This window comes from Cyprinodon variegatus, unplaced genomic scaffold (genome assembly GCF_000732505.1).
Source record: "Cyprinodon variegatus isolate N-32 unplaced genomic scaffold, C_variegatus-1.0 Scaffold964, whole genome shotgun sequence".
NCBI classification, from domain to species: Eukaryota; Metazoa; Chordata; class Actinopteri; order Cyprinodontiformes; family Cyprinodontidae; genus Cyprinodon; species Cyprinodon variegatus.
Genome location: NW_015151417.1, coordinates 188551 through 206095, shown reverse-complemented (window position 1 = coordinate 206095; position 17545 = coordinate 188551). Strand labels below are relative to the sequence as shown.

Genomic DNA, 17545 nt, shown 5'->3' with positions numbered 1-17545 from the left:
TATTCAGGTACTAAGGAAATGTCAAATCTTTAAGTAGCAGCATGGGTATTGGGAGTATTGGAAGCCCGGTTTGCTTTGATGGTGGCCTTTAGCTTCTGGCTGTTGGCTCCTTCTTTTAATGATTTTTAAGGTCAAGCTATACGTCAATAATGCACAGTGGTACCATAGTTATTAAAGCCGATACTGGTACTTTTTGGAGGTGTGGGTCTGTAACTGGTCCTGCTGGAAAATGAAATCAAACTCTACATGAAGCCCATGTGCAGAAGGCAGCATTTAGTGTTTTAAAGCTCCATGTTTGATGGCAGTTTTCCTGGATGTCTGCTATGTTATGCAGCCGTGTTCAATAGTGGAGAGAAAAAAACAGAACGTCCTGAAGTCTCTGAGTGTTAATTGATTCAGTTCCCTGACTTTTATCCCAATGTTTCAACCGACTGGACTGAGCTGCTTATAGAGTAAAATACAATTTCCAGTAGAAAGTAATGGTTGTAATGATTCTATGATTTCAGTTCGATGAATCATGCAGAGGGAAGGACATCAACTGCAAGAGTAGGAAAATCCCCAACAAGAGCTGCATCACCGTAAATGGACTTCTGATATTCGGTGATCTTGGTACTGAACAAGTTGAATTCCGGACGAACAAAAGCTGTCACTGTAAGTAACAAATGATAATAAAAAAGGGTGGGGTGGGGGTGTTGCCTTGGAACACAAGTCGTCCTAAGAGAGATTTTAGTATCTAAACGTTTAAAAGAAACAAATCAACAGTGCTTCGTTCTTAGGCTTTTGTTGACACAAATGTCTCAGATGATTAAATACATTTTAAAATCAAACAGTACATCTTAAAAGCATTTTTCAGTTGATGAATTCATTGGTTGAAGCCAAAAAGCTTAATCATTTAGTGATGACCTCTAATTTTAACCAGAAGAAACTTTTAGCCCAATCATGACCAAAGTCTAGAATCTCAATCAAATGTAATTCTAGATTTTGGCCATGCCAAATACTTTTATTTACATGATGTCACAAAAATTGACTCTGTCTTCAATTATTCAAATCAGGGCTGGTTACTGAGATCTGTTAGCCTACTTCATGTCGTCAGAAAGGTTCCATTTAGGGGATTTCTTTATTCTAAAAACTTGGCAATAATCAGGTATAAAAATAAAAAAAAATTAACATACAAGTAATAGCCATAAATAATTTTACTGGGGTTGTAGCTCTTAGAAATCAAAGTGTCAGATAAGATGAAAAAAAAAAGAATAAATATTTAAATTTTGGCACTGTACTGGTGGGATTTCTAAAGTCCATTTATTTTTGATTGATTTAATTAATCTATGTGAAAATCCAATCATACAGTCAGTTTGGTTAGAAGTTTTCTCTCCAAGAAAACTGCATCCAGCCATTGACTTTACAGGACGTGCTTCTCCTGGATGAACATGTGGTGACTGAACAAATTAGCTTTCATTATCATTGACTCTACAGCAAAGCCTTTGTTCTTTTTGTATTCCTCTTAAGCATAATGCTGATTTTATTAGGGATGACCTGATATCAATATTGATCCAATATTAGTCAAAAAAAACAAATTTCTGATTTTATCTCCCTGCATCTAAAACATCTAAGATTTTCATGCTAATAGAAACGCTCTGCTTCTGTTAAGTTTCTGTAACTCAGCGGTTCATTTTATGATTTTAGTTCCTGTTTTAGTAATATTACTTGATCAAGCCTTTTCTAGCATTCTGCAGAGTAAAATAAGCAATAAAAGCTGGCATGATTCATGCTGATATCAGCATCGGCCAATTCTCAAAGCTGGAACATCAGTATCCAAAAAAGAATAAATTTAAAAACAATCCACTGGACTTTGTTTCCAAGTTTGAAGACGTTTCACTTCCCATCCAAGAAGCTTTTTCGATTGAGTGGATTGTTTTTAATTTTCTTTTTTTTTTACGACTATGAACTGGATGACTGAGAATCTGTCATCAGTGCCATATCTAAAATGAAAAAAATGTATAAGGGAACACCTTGTTTTTGTTTAAAGTAGTTTTAAAATTGTGGTTTTCACACTTTTCATCACTAAGGCTTCCAAACCCGGTGTAAACACCCTTACCTTTTGTGATTATTGTTTTTATGAAGTTGGTTGAAGGTGATGGTTGATGTGCAGCTCAACTTGCATATCAACATTTTCTAGTATCTAAGTTAAGAACCAGTTTCAGCCTGTTGATCAAATACAGCTGTCAGAGCAAAGGCATAGCTGTATACACACACAAACACTTTAGACATTTTCTGGGGTTTTCTTTACATTTGATCTTCGACTTTTACTTTGTTTTCTTACCTCTGTTGGAGAATGCTGACTTGCTTTAATTACCTTCTGGTTTGCTTATTGCACACATATGTAATGTTAATCTTGTTATAGTGAATATATACAGTGTTTGTGTTTACTAACAAATGGATCAAGCGAGCCAGCATGGCGCCGTAATATGATCAACCTGAGTGATCTTTTGGTGTAGAAATTTGTAATTGTAGTACCAGACAGGACCTATTTAAATCCTGACTGAGTTTTTTTTTTGTTTTGGTAGACCCAGCAGTGACTAAAGTGGGTAGATCATATGACGTGCATGGATCATATGACGTGGATGGAGCAGTAGTGTTCGCCGCCGTACTGGGGTCTATTTTTATCGTGGTGGCCATCGTTGCAGTAGTGTTCATCTGTAGAGTGAAGGCGTGGACCATGGAAACGCCGGTCCCCTTCTTCAAGCATACGGTAAACGCATCGCCTGGGGAATAAAGGTTTTATCTTGTGGTTTTTCTTCCAGCTGACTTTGCTTTTTTCCAACACAGATTGATGTATTCGAGAATCAGCAGTTCTTTCAAACACCCAAAGACCCAAAGATCAGTCCAGTCTCAACCTTTGAGCCTTGCGACAGATCCTCAATCAAATCCGACGGTGATGACTGCTCTGAGCACCTCCAGGGGAACGGCTCTGACTGTACTCACCATGCTAGTGCCACAGGATCCTTGAAAGATTATCTGAACAGCCCACACCAGGAAGAAGAGGGTTTGATGTCTGCAACAGATGCTGACTCTGTGAAGACTGAGTGCGTTTCTATAGGTACCCCCGACGCGGAACCATCACCTTATGACCGCCCCCACTTAGTGATGATGGATATGGGAGATGGAGACTTGGTCACTGGCTACTCCACGAAGTAGAGGAACCTGCTTTTTAACTGGTGTTTTAACAGCAAGCTGATCTGTACCTCAGGCACAAGAGAAACATCAGTATTTGGACTTATTGGGTTGATAACCAGCTAGTTATCCTTCCCCCTCCATGTTTACTGGTGGAGCCCCTCTGCTGGCGCCTCTTTTCAAATGTTAAATCAAGGCTGCACAGGTTTACAATGTTTTACGTGAAAGGTTTTGGTTATTTGCACTCTTTTAATTCCAGATTTATTCAGTGAATTAAAGTTTAACAATGGAAGTTTTTATTGTTTTATCGCTTCATCCCTGGGATTTTCCACCCACATGCTGTTCCAAAGGTAATTGGCTTGTTTTTGTAAAGTCGTACCCAAGACGGACGGAAAGCATGCGACCTGTAAAACTGGTTCTAAAGGCAACAGGAGAGTCTCAATAGATTTTACCTTTTTATTATTGTGAGGTGGGTTTTTTTATATATACATACAGCTGTGTAAGTGTGTAAAAGTGAAATGTATTGTAAAGTTACTCGAACTGACCGAAGATGCCAGTTTCTGATGAAAATTTTCTTTGTTTTGGACGTAATATCTGTATGTTTAAAACTTTTGTTCTGCTCTTAGTTTGCATGAGGAGGAGGAATGTCAACATGTAGCTCTGCCAGAAGCCGCTCTAACGGCAGGTTATCGTTATCTCTGGCAGAGAAACAGAGCACGACAGCGAACTAATTTCTATACGTTTTTATTAAAATATCCAAGATACTGAGTGGTTGTTCAGTTCGACATGATTTCATTAATCTTCCAACAGGAATCCCGCTTCTGAGACAGATTTAACCCTTTGTCACCCTGTGGAACCTGGTTTATTTAGTCCAAAGTCTCTGAAGCTCCAGTAGAACTTCCTGAAACCATCCGGTTCTCCATTGGTCAATGCAGTCCTTTTTTATGCGAGGAGTCCCGTTTCGCTGGAGTGAGTGAAGAACCTGTTGAGCTCCTTCGGTCCGCCATTAAAGCTTCAGGCCCTGGATGTTTGTCCTCAAGTTCAACATTTGCTTCTCCTGTCGGGCCTTCTCCTCCTTAAACGCCGTCTTGTTAGCTTTCTTCTCCACTCTCCTTTCCTAAAGAAAACAGAGGAATGTAACTGGAGCAGTTGAAACATTCAAACGTCACACTTTTGTCGCTGCCCGGGCGTGTCTCTGCCCATAGAAACCAGAAATGCCTTCAGCAAATTCTACCCCTTTAAAAACGCCTTAGGGTGGAGACTATAGATAAAAACAGATGAGATCAGTCACGTGTGTTGCTTTTGTTTCATCCTTGAATTAAGAAGCAGGTGTGCCTGTTAGTGAGACTAAGGTTACCAACTATAGTTTGGAAATGGTGAAAAAATGAAAAAGCAGGAAGACGAAGAAGGAAAGTGTAAATGAATACTACTCAGACACGAGGCAGGAGTTACCAGTTGGTGCAACACTCCCATTTTAAACCCCTTTGTGAAAAGGAAATGATTTCTCTCAGCAAACATCTGACTTTCTACATGGACTAGAGCTGCAATTTAAATGACATGACCATTAGGATAATTATTTTCAGCTTAAAGCCGGGCATACACTGTACGTTTGTTTTTTTTTGCCCTTCTTGGGCTGTTTCTCCAGTTGTGCGAGAATATTTTGATCGTTTGATCAGCCATGTCTTTATGCAATTTTGTGCTGAAAGCCCTAAAAGAAAAGGCGACAACATATTTGGACAAATTGTTTAATATTCCTCTTCTACTTCTTTGGCTTCTGGATAGAAGAGTCCGAGTAGCGCCATCTCACTGCGGAGCTGAGTCCGATGTGGTTTTTAGACGTACAGTGTGAGCAGGTAGATCACATCAGAGCGTCTGGCCGCACAGTTTGAGAACATCGTGAGTTGTGCTCCATGCAAAGGTTGAAAGAAAAAAATCGTGCAGTGTATGCCTGGCTTAATTTAATGATTAATCCACTTTTTTTAGACATTAAATATATTTTGTTGTGTACCTGGAGTCTCAAGGAGAACAGAAAAGGTGAATTCAGTCTCTCCAAGTGCTTGATAAATCTCTTAATTTTGTTCCTGGGCCAAGTCGTATTTTTTCATCCAAAAGTTTTCTATATTATCTGTTTTGTCTGCCTCTGATCACATCCGTTAATCTGTTTTGGAAGAGAATATATAACTCTGATATCAAACAACAAAGAAGACTAAATGGTGTGGAGTGGAATCCACTTTAAGAGCCATAACTGCTCGACAGAAACAAAAGGATTTAAAAGTATGAACTTTCCCCTTTAAAATACAGAAGATTATTCTGAGACATCCAAGAAATTTTCTGCTGAAGTAAGAGAAGGAAATATTGATCAGCTTCTCCTGGCATCTATTTGACATGATCTCACATGGACTAGATTTCTAATCTACATGTTACCATGGTGGCAAAGCCAGCTTTGTGATGCTAAATATTTTGATGTCACCAAAATGGTTTTCAACCATTTATCTCAGACGAGTGAAGCTGACTGAGCAGCTGATGGCGGCAGCTGGAGCTCCAAGAAGCTTCCTCACCTTCCGTTCTTCCTTGATGGCCTGCTTCCTAGCCTTCTTCTCCTCTTTGCTCTCCTCTCTGCTCCGTGGCTGAGTCGAAACACGCGGCAGATCCGAGTCATTGATTCTGGTCATGCGCTCCGCTTGTTTGGCTGTGAGGCCCTTGGAAGGCAGCACATCTAGAGGGATGCCGGTCCTGTTGGACACGCGGATGGGCTTTGGCTGTGGACATGCAAAGATGTAGAGAGACCAGAATGTACTCATTAAACACCATAATTAAAAAAAAACTCCTAGTTTGGTAATGGTTTTGAAGCAGTAAACTAGTTAAATATAAATCTATAATCAAACATCTTAAGCTACATGTTTGAAAATCCTTTCTGGTCTAGATCTAATTTTATGCAATTAGCAGCAGAACAGCTCTACAGGTTAAAGTTGTATCCTCCATAATCTTCCATGTTCTTGATCTTAAACTAGTCTGAACTTGAGAAGTAGCTTCATGATCCAAGATATCGGGTGTTCTACGCTGCACTATAGAACAATCAGAGCAGAACTCATCTCTGAGTGTTTCTCTTGTTACTGTCCAGCCTATCAAAACAATCTGTACATCCTGGGATTTCTACACGGACCAAAAACACTCTCACATGGGGAATCTGACCCATTATTTCAGATTTATGTGTGTTAATCTTCTTTTTATACCTTAGGTGGTTCTTCAATGATTTTAGGTCTGTTGTACAGGTTGGAGTACGTACCTGAAAAACAAAGGAATTTATGGTTAGCTCAAGTAGAACCCATCCACACTGGATGCTACAGTGAAATGTGGGTGTATTTTAGCTAAACGGACCGTAACTTTAAAAAAAGTCACCATTTTTCTATGAGTGTAACGGCCATTTGACAGACGTGGGATTCCTCCCCAGGGCATTTCACCACAACTGCTGATTAAGCTCAAACTCTAAGATGGAAATATGCAAATACCCCGAACGTTCAATCAGCGTAACGGCAGTTGAAACTGTTTTTTTAAACACATTTACCTCCTTATTTGCACATAAATATGAATGAAGCAGCTTAAACATAAATCCTCTTTAAGAAGAATGCCATCAGCTATCGAGGCAGGTGAACACAATGTTCCTACTCAGCTACTTTGTTGCTATAGTTACTGACTTTTTTTTCAGGCCCCTTTTAGTTGTTTTTTTAAAGGAAAAAAACAAATCTAGAGACTATTTCCTTTCTTGGTAACATCATGAAAGCAGTTGAGTTCCCCTTCAGCGATGAGCAGCCGAGCCCCTCCCTCCTCCAAACCACTGCAGGCTGTTTCTGCAGTCGGAGGGCGAAGAGCCACACGTGCAAAGCTTCCACTGATGAATTAAAAAGTGGGAGGTAAATATATTTATATATATATATATAAGCTGTTGCACTTAAATAGATTCTCCCTGCATTTAATTCACACACAGACTCATCCACTATGAGTCTCTGTTAACTGTCTAAGTTGAATTTGGAAACATAAAATTGATTTGATTTCAGTTCAGTTTATAATAACCTGAAGAACCAGAAAATATTTTATAAAGTTTTAAATGTATTTGGATTATTTTTACTGTCTTGCAAATGTAAATGTTCCTATAATAGATACCCCACCCCTACAAAATCCTTTAAGAACCCTGNTGTATCCGGATACAACATTTCAGTATCGATACTTTTTTGAGTTTCGATACTTTTGACAACCCTAATTTCTGATTTTATCTCCCTGCATCTAAAACATCTAAGATTTTCATGCCAATAGAAACGCTCTGCTTCTGTTAAGTTTCTGTAACTCAGCAGTTAATTTTATGATTTTAGTTTCTGTTTTAGTAATATTACTTGATTAAGCCTTTTCTAAAATAAGCAATAAAAGCTGGTATGATTCATAATCATATTTTATGGGGTCAATATCGACATCGACCAATTAAAAACAATCCACTGGACTCTATTTCCAAGTTTGAAGACGTTTCACTTCCCATCCAGGAAGCTTTTTCGATTGAGTGGATTGTTTTTAATTTTCTTTTTTTTTTTTACGACAATGACCTGGATGACTGAGAATCTGTCATCAGTGCCATATCTGAAATGAAAAAAAAAATGTATAAGGGAACACCTTGTTTTTGTTTAAAGTAGTTTTAAAATTGTGGTTTTCACACTTTTCATCACTAAGGCTTCCAAACCCGGTGTAAACACCCTTACCTTTTGTGATTATTGTTTTTATGAAGTTGGTTGAAGGTGATGGTTGATGTGCAGCTCAACTTGCATATCAACATTTTCTAGTATCTAAGTTAAGAACCAGTTTCAGCCTGTTGATCAAATACAGCTGTCAGAGCAAAGGCATAGCTGTATACACACACAAACACTTTAGACATTTTCTGGGGTTTTCTTTACATTTGATCTTCGACTTTTACTTTGTTTTCTTACCTCTGTTGGAGAATGCTGACTTGCTTTAATTACCTTCTGGTTTGCTTATTGCACACATATGTAATGTTAATCTTGTTATAGTGAATATATACAGTGTTTGTGTTTACTAACAAATGGATCAAGCGAGCCAGCATGGCGCCGTAATATGATCAACCTGAGTGATCTTTTGGTGTAGAAATTTGTAATTGTAGTACCAGACAGGACCTATTTAAATCCTGACTGAGTTTTTTTTTTGTTTTGGTAGACCCAGCAGTGACTAAAGTGGGTAGATCATATGACGTGCATGGATCATATGACGTGGATGGAGCAGTAGTGTTCGCCGCCGTACTGGGGTCTATTTTTATCGTGGTGGCCATCGTTGCAGTAGTGTTCATCTGTAGAGTGAAGGCGTGGACCATGGAAACGCCGGTCCCCTTCTTCAAGCATACGGTAAACGCATCGCCTGGGGAATAAAGGTTTTATCTTGTGGTTTTTCTTCCAGCTGACTTTGCTTTTTTCCAACACAGATTGATGTATTCGAGAATCAGCAGTTCTTTCAAACACCCAAAGACCCAAAGATCAGTCCAGTCTCAACCTTTGAGCCTTGCGACAGATCCTCAATCAAATCCGACGGTGATGACTGCTCTGAGCACCTCCAGGGGAACGGCTCTGACTGTACTCACCATGCTAGTGCCACAGGATCCTTGAAAGATTATCTGAACAGCCCACACCAGGAAGAAGAGGGTTTGATGTCTGCAACAGATGCTGACTCTGTGAAGACTGAGTGCGTTTCTATAGGTACCCCCGACGCGGAACCATCACCTTATGACCGCCCCCACTTAGTGATGATGGATATGGGAGATGGAGACTTGGTCACTGGCTACTCCACGAAGTAGAGGAACCTGCTTTTTAACTGGTGTTTTAACAGCAAGCTGATCTGTACCTCAGGCACAAGAGAAACATCAGTATTTGGACTTATTGGGTTGATAACCAGCTAGTTATCCTTCCCCCTCCATGTTTACTGGTGGAGCCCCTCTGCTGGCGCCTCTTTTCAAATGTTAAATCAAGGCTGCACAGGTTTACAATGTTTTACGTGAAAGGTTTTGGTTATTTGCACTCTTTTAATTCCAGATTTATTCAGTGAATTAAAGTTTAACAATGGAAGTTTTTATTGTTTTATCGCTTCATCCCTGGGATTTTCCACCCACATGCTGTTCCAAAGGTAATTGGCTTGTTTTTGTAAAGTCGTACCCAAGACGGACGGAAAGCATGCGACCTGTAAAACTGGTTCTAAAGGCAACAGGAGAGTCTCAATAGATTTTACCTTTTTATTATTGTGAGGTGGGTTTTTTTATATATACATACAGCTGTGTAAGTGTGTAAAAGTGAAATGTATTGTAAAGTTACTCGAACTGACCGAAGATGCCAGTTTCTGATGAAAATTTTCTTTGTTTTGGACGTAATATCTGTATGTTTAAAACTTTTGTTCTGCTCTTAGTTTGCATGAGGAGGAGGAATGTCAACATGTAGCTCTGCCAGAAGCCGCTCTAACGGCAGGTTATCGTTATCTCTGGCAGAGAAACAGAGCACGACAGCGAACTAATTTCTATACGTTTTTATTAAAATATCCAAGATACTGAGTGGTTGTTCAGTTCGACATGATTTCATTAATCTTCCAACAGGAATCCCGCTTCTGAGACAGATTTAACCCTTTGTCACCCTGTGGAACCTGGTTTATTTAGTCCAAAGTCTCTGAAGCTCCAGTAGAACTTCCTGAAACCATCCGGTTCTCCATTGGTCAATGCAGTCCTTTTTTATGCGAGGAGTCCCGTTTCGCTGGAGTGAGTGAAGAACCTGTTGAGCTCCTTCGGTCCGCCATTAAAGCTTCAGGCCCTGGATGTTTGTCCTCAAGTTCAACATTTGCTTCTCCTGTCGGGCCTTCTCCTCCTTAAACGCCGTCTTGTTAGCTTTCTTCTCCACTCTCCTTTCCTAAAGAAAACAGAGGAATGTAACTGGAGCAGTTGAAACATTCAAACGTCACACTTTTGTCGCTGCCCGGGCGTGTCTCTGCCCATAGAAACCAGAAATGCCTTCAGCAAATTCTACCCCTTTAAAAACGCCTTAGGGTGGAGACTATAGATAAAAACAGATGAGATCAGTCACGTGTGTTGCTTTTGTTTCATCCTTGAATTAAGAAGCAGGTGTGCCTGTTAGTGAGACTAAGGTTACCAACTATAGTTTGGAAATGGTGAAAAAATGAAAAAGCAGGAAGACGAAGAAGGAAAGTGTAAATGAATACTACTCAGACACGAGGCAGGAGTTACCAGTTGGTGCAACACTCCCATTTTAAACCCCTTTGTGAAAAGGAAATGATTTCTCTCAGCAAACATCTGACTTTCTACATGGACTAGAGCTGCAATTTAAATGACATGACCATTAGGATAATTATTTTCAGCTTAAAGCCGGGCATACACTGTACGTTTGTTTTTTTTTGCCCTTCTTGGGCTGTTTCTCCAGTTGTGCGAGAATATTTTGATCGTTTGATCAGCCATGTCTTTATGCAATTTTGTGCTGAAAGCCCTAAAAGAAAAGGCGACAACATATTTGGACAAATTGTTTAATATTCCTCTTCTACTTCTTTGGCTTCTGGATAGAAGAGTCCGAGTAGCGCCATCTCACTGCGGAGCTGAGTCCGATGTGGTTTTTAGACGTACAGTGTGAGCAGGTAGATCACATCAGAGCGTCTGGCCGCACAGTTTGAGAACATCGTGAGTTGTGCTCCATGCAAAGGTTGAAAGAAAAAAATCGTGCAGTGTATGCCTGGCTTAATTTCATGATTAATCCACTTTTTTTAGACATTAAATATATTTTGTTGTGTACCTGGAGTCTCAAGGAGAACAGAAAAGGTGAATTCAGTCTCTCCAAGTGCTTGATAAATCTCTTAATTCTGTTCTTGGGCCAAGTCATATTTTTTCGTCCAAAAGTTTTCTATATTATCTGTTTTGTCTGCCTCTGATCACATCCGTTAATCTGTTTTGGAAGAGAATATATAACTCTGATATCAAACAACAAAGAAGGCTAAATGGGGTGGAGTGGAATCCACTTTAAGAGCCATAACTGCTCGACAGAAACAAAAGGATTTAAAAGTTTGAACTTTCTTCTTTAAAGTACAGAAGATTATTCTGAGACATCTAATAAATTTTCTGCTGAAGTAAGAGAAGGAAATATTGATCAGCTTCTTCTGGCATCTATTTGACATGATCTCACATGGACTAGATTTCTAATCTACATGTTACCATGGTGACAAAGCCAGCTTTGTGATGCTAAATATTTTGATGTCACCAAAATGGTTTTCAACCATTTATCTCAGACGAGTGAAGCTGACTGAGCAGCTGATGGCGGCAGCTGGAGCTCCAAGAAGCTTCCTCACCTTCCGTTCTTCCTTGATGGCCTGCTTCCTAGCCTTCTTCTCCTCTTTGCTCTCCTCTCTGCTCCGTGGCTGAGTCGAAACACGCGGCAGATCCGAGTCATTGATTCTGGTCATGCGCTCCGCTTGTTTGGCTGTGAGGCCCTTGGAAGGCAGCACATCTAGAGGGATGCCGGTCCTGTTGGACACGCGGATGGGCTTTGGCTGTGGACATGCAAAGATGTAGAGAGACCAGAATGTACTCATTAAACACCATAATTAAAAAAAAACTCCTAGTTTGGTAATGGTTTTGAAGCAGTAAACTAGTTAAATATAAATCTATAATCAAACATCTTAAGCTACATGTTTGAAAATCCTTTCTGGTCTAGATCTAATTTTATGCAATTAGCAGCAGAACAGCTCTACAGGTTAAAGTTGTATCCTCCATAATCTTCCATGTTCTTGATCTTAAACTAGTCTGAACTTGAGAAGTAGCTTCATGATCCAAGATATCGGGTGTTCTACGCTGCACTATAGAACAATCAGAGCAGAACTCATCTCTGAGTGTTTCTCTTGTTACTGTCCAGCCTATCAAAACAATCTGTACATCCTGGGATTTCTACACGGACCAAAAACACTCTCACATGGGGAATCTGACCCATTATTTCAGATTTATGTGTGTTAATCTTCTTTTTATACCTTAGGTGGTTCTTCAATGATTTTAGGTCTGTTGTACAGGTTGGAGTACGTACCTGAAAAACAAAGGAATTTATGGTTAGCTCAAGTAGAACCCATCCACACTGGATGCTACAGTGAAATGTGGGTGTATTTTAGCTAAACGGACCGTAACTTTAAAAAAAGTCACCATTTTTCTATGAGTGTAACGGCCATTTGACAGACGTGGGATTCCTCCCCAGGGCATTTCACCACAACTGCTGATTAAGCTCAAACTCTAAGATGGAAATATGCAAATACCCCGAACGTTCAATCAGCGTAACGGCAGTTGAAACTGTTTTTTTAAACACATTTACCTCCTTATTTGCACATAAATATGAATGAAGCAGCTTAAACATAAATCCTCTTTAAGAAGAATGCCATCAGCTATCGAGGCAGGTGAACACAATGTTCCTACTCAGCTACTTTGTTGCTATAGTTACTGACTTTTTTTTCAGGCCCCTTTTAGTTGTTTTTTTAAAGGAAAAAAACAAATCTAGAGACTATTTCCTTTCTTGGTAACATCATGAAAGCAGTTGAGTTCCCCTTCAGCGATGAGCAGCCGAGCCCCTCCCTCCTCCAAACCACTGCAGGCTGTTTCTGCAGTCGGAGGGCGAAGAGCCACACGTGCAAAGCTTCCACTGATGAATTAAAAAGTGGGAGGTAAATATATTTATATATATATATATAAGCTGTTGCACTTAAATAGATTCTCCCTGCATTTAATTCACACACAGACTCATCCACTATGAGTCTCTGTTAACTGTCTAAGTTGAATTTGGAAACATAAAATTGATTTGATTTCAGTTCAGTTTATAATAACCTGAAGAACCAGAAAATATTTTATAAAGTTTTAAATGTATTTGGATTATTTTTACTGTCTTGCAAATGTAAATGTTCCTATAATAGATACCCCACCCCTACAAAATCCTTTAAGAACCCTGAGTCCGAGGTTTTTTTTTTTTTTTTTTTTTTTCTCTTCTTCTCAACAAAAACTGTAATGGATCTTTAAAAATAAGAGAAAAAGGACAAATTGCAGAAAATGTAAATACTAAAAGTTTAGCTCTGTAATGTTCTTGAAATGCTTCAGAGGTTTGGGAAAATTCATCATATTTTAAGTTTAAGTTGGAAGAAAATGCTGTAGATAATATAAAGTAGGATTGCTTAAGAGGTTTGATCCAAACAGGCCATTTTGAGCATTTAGTGACATCTAGTGGTTAATCAGAGTTAAATATTAAAACTTTTCTTCTTTGAACGTTTGAAAACTCTTTGGCTTGATTTTCCTTTACCCGCCTCTCCACTGCAGAAATCTGTTTTGTTTTCTGGGTATTTCGGACTGAATATTGAATTAGATCTGGACATAAACAGGGCTGTTTTCTGCTGTACGTTTAGGGCCAAAGTCCTGCCAGAACCTGAACCGAGGCCCAGTTTTTCTGCAGCCTCCAACATGTTTCCTTCCAGGGCTGCACAGTTTTTAGTCCCAATCCATTTCCGATCAACTCTGGCAAGCAGCCATCACCATTTTTCACTGTGAGGTAAAGTGCTAAGGTGGACAATTGGCTTTAGATTTCTGCCACACAGTATTTCCCATGAAGGGCAAACGGCTCCATTTTGGTCTTACTTGACCTGCTGCACTCTTCTGAATTCATTCCTCTGGTTTGTTCTTCTGTTCACAAAACATTTAGATTTAAACTGAGGTTAAACTCCAGAGGACTCCATTAAACCTAAACCATTAAATCATGGTCAGAAAATGACATCACTGAACAGATTTTATTTCATCACTAGTTTGTAGGTTTTCAAGTTGGAAGACATAGAAAATTCATTCATTTCTCTTATCTGGATGATATTTAGTAGCCTGACGTAGTCCTACTCAATTCTAGTCAGAATATGAGTCTGATGCTGCTCCATAGAGCTGTGATTATGCGGCCTGTTTCAAACGAACCAGGAAAAAAAATGCCTCTGCACTCAATTGGATAGACCTACAACCAATAAGAGCAACGGAGTGCGTGACGTATGTTAAGCAACACATAGTTGTTGTCAACAAAAATCAAAGCGTGCAGTTGCACGCCTAGAATAAGAAGATGAGCGTGAACGATTTTTGCCGGTGTTGCAAAAAGAACCTGAGGATACAAGGAGTCATTCAATACACGAACCTCATTTTTAAGAAAAACAGTAAAGGCGAATGCACATACGATCAAGTTCACCGTTTAGGATTACAACTCTACAAAACGTCAAATAAATCGCATCGCCTTTGTCAGTCCTGTCAAGAGCGTTATAACACGGTTGGAACGCGACATGCTTGTGTTAAAAAAATGGGCAGACCACAAAGGAGACCAGCCGGAAGAACCGTCTTCATCTGAGGCATCAGAGAAAAGATACCGGGAGCCTACTCCTTCCAAGACGCCCAGGACTCTGAAGAAGTTCTGCCCCAATCCGTCAACTCCAACCAGTACAAAAACGCAAAGAATCATTACAGAGGTAAGGTTATTAAAACATTTCTACTCACACCTCGGCAGCCATTGTTGTTGTCACCCAAGCGCGCTTTGGTGACGCGGTTGATTACGTTACTGTTGATCATCTGTCCATCACCGTATAAAGCCCGCCCTGACAATTTTATTGGCCCGACCAGATATTGGGCTAGCAAACTCGCGCTACTATTGAGCAATGCCAGACCGAACTTCCCGAACTCAAACGTGGGCGGGACTAAGTTCGGAATGGCACCCAGGCTAGCTATTTAGTTTGTTTTCCAGTATCTGTATATAAATAGCTAAAAGGTATAGACCTCCAAGTCAAGTAATGCTGTGAAAATAAGTTTTACTACAAGTTTAAATATGAGAAGGAAAAAAAATATATGAATCTATAGATAGTTTTGTTTCCAGATGCCTTTAATTCCTTTTTTTTTTATCAATCAAACCCAATGACACCTCACTAGTGCCACTGGGTCTGATGTTAAACAAGAGACGAGACTGTCAAATATATTACAAATAAATTGCATTTGATGTCAGAAGGTTGCACGTCTTCCGTCCACGACCCTTTTAGTTTCATAAAACTGATGTAATAGGAAGTAAAAAGTTGTTTAAATAAATGCATTTTCTCTTTAATTTGAGCAAAATATTAAGATTATCTGCCAATGGGGTATTTATCTCTTATATTATGCACTTGAACTAAGGTAATATTTTTTTTTTCTTAATCTAAAAGCAAATCTTATTCCAGTGCCTACTGGATTTTTTCACCTCATCAAAACAAGGGAACATAAAATTATTTAGAGAAAAAAAAACTTTTTGTATTGTATAGATCCAAGAAGCAAAAGATTGTGAATTATTTGTGATATAAAGGTCACAGGCTATGCTAACTGCTGCTTAATAATAAAAAAAAAAACAGCATCTACCTCAAGTTAAAGACTTACTGATGATGGTTTCACAGTCCCAATTCTCCTGAGGAGCCTCGATAGCAACCGTCTCCATCTCTTCTTCCTCCTCATCTTCATCCTCCTCCTTCACCACAGGAAGTTCTTTGGGACCCAAATCCTCAGGCCTCAGAGAGCTGATCCAAAAACACCACAAGAACATGTTAGAAAAACACTTTAATTTGTGAATAAAGGATTAGAAGAGTCTCTCACTCTTTCTGTTTTTCTTTAAAGTAGTCTCTGATGACTTCCTCCAGGCGGCCGCTGTCCGGTCCGATGAACCCCTCCAGCTCAGCGTTGTCCAAAGCACCGATCTCATCATCATCAAACTGTTCATAAAACTGGAAAACAATAACATCACTGCATCACTACCATTGCTCAGTAACATAACATCTAAACTTCTCGTTTATTCAGTTCATCCAATGTTATCCATATCGGAAAACATACAAGAAAAGGTCCCAGTTGGAAGTAGTTGTCCAACTTTCATATTTGTTTCACTGACTCTTTAAAAACTCCATAAAAAAACACAGCTTTCACACCAACAATCCCAGTTAGTGACACTGATTAGAGGTAAATCACTAATGCACAATATTATCTAAAGATAAATAATAAGTCCTATTGATCTACTTCATAAATTAAAGATTTTATTATTAAGCTTCTTTACTGTGAACCAAATCTTAGACTGTTTGAAACATCTGATCCACTTAAACTTACCCAGAACTGAGAGGCGATGAGATAAATTATTTATAAAGTAATAATCAAAGGAAACCAGCAGATGAACAACTGATTTCACGCCCTGCTTTGGTTGTGGGCGATTTGACGATGGCTTCTGATCCTAAATCACTACAATTCCTGAATAGATTTGAGATTTTCATTGGTAGCAAGAAATACTTGTTTAAATATTGATCCTTCAAAGTGTAAAGTTTTCATGAACTTTAAAAGAAAAAGAAATGGAAATTGAAGAAAAGTTCATTTGGGTGTCTCATTTGAACCAAGTTAATTCAGGTTAATCCGGTTAGCAATGTTGGAACACAATTTACTAACTGGATTCTAAACTTTTCTTACAGACCATCTATATATGTATGCGTGTTATTGTAGCATATTATTAGGGGTGTAAATAATAATCGTTTTGTATCGATGCATTGATCCAACAGCCGATGATTCGATGCATCGATACGTCCGGAAGAGTATTGATTCATGTTTTTTTTTTTCCCTCCGGTCCATTTTTATCCATTTGCTCCTGGGCCTAATACTCCCTCCTGTGCTGCGATGGCGCTAAACCTATTTTGCCCTCCTACCTCGCTTCCTGGTTATACTCTTACAGCAGTGTGTTGCAGTGAGCTTGACACAGGCATTTTTGATTTATGCTCAATACCGAAGCGTGGTCTGTGCTACACGCTGTGGGTCTAGATACAGGCGAGGCGGTGAGGAAGTGGTGGCGGGCCCATTGCTGGCCCCTCTGGACACTGGCTCTGGGCTCGTTATAAATACTCTATGCCAGAGATCACGGATTAGCTGACCGCGGTCCGAATCCGGATCCACCTGCTGGCTAATCCGGACCCAATCTGATTTCAAACATTTATAAATTATCGCATGTTGTCCGACGGCAGTGTCTGACTTCACTTGCGCCGCTTCTCCTGTTAATACGGTAAAGCCTTCCAGGACCAGGCTGCATGTGATGCCAATGAGCCAATGAGCTGTCAGTCTGGGTTGCTGCAGCTGCAACTGTTAGACACAGCAGGCAAACCTGTGACAAGCCGGGTGATGGGAAAGAAAAGAGAGCAGAGAAAGTGTGGACTGCTGGAAGAACTGTGGTGAACTAGTGAAAGAAAAGTGAAATGGCGTGCTCAAAGATGACCCTGCACATTTAGAGGATGTTTGGCTCAACCTGCTGCTGTG

General features: G+C 39.5%; 2 protein-coding genes across 2 annotated transcripts in view; both read right to left on the bottom strand.

The window, feature by feature from the left end:
* Nucleotides 1-3886: 3886 nt before the first annotated feature.
* Nucleotides 3887-6504, bottom strand: LOC107100359 (protein LTV1 homolog). The gene is made up of 3 exons (XM_015398815.1): nt 6405-6504; nt 5730-5930; nt 3887-4288 (listed from the first exon to the last, which is right to left on the bottom strand). Exons 2-3 carry the CDS (start codon nt 5841-5843, stop codon nt 4178-4180), a joined length of 225 nt encoding a protein of 74 aa, XP_015254301.1. The 5' UTR covers nt 5844-5930; nt 6405-6504; the 3' UTR covers nt 3887-4177.
* A 3203-nt stretch (nt 6505-9707) lies between these two features.
* ltv1 (LTV1 ribosome biogenesis factor) overlaps nt 9708-17545 on the bottom strand; it is a 14045-nt gene continuing 6207 nt past the window's right edge. Inside the window, exons 6-11 of the mRNA XM_015398823.1 lie at nt 17061-17118; nt 15860-15987; nt 15647-15783; nt 12226-12278; nt 11551-11751; nt 9708-10109 (exon numbers count right to left, since the gene is read on the bottom strand). Of these exons, the coding sequence (XP_015254309.1) occupies nt 9999-10109; nt 11551-11751; nt 12226-12278; nt 15647-15783; nt 15860-15987; nt 17061-17118 (688 nt within the window). The 3' untranslated portion in view covers nt 9708-9998. The remainder of the gene's footprint in view (nt 10110-11550; nt 11752-12225; nt 12279-15646; nt 15784-15859; nt 15988-17060; nt 17119-17545) is intronic.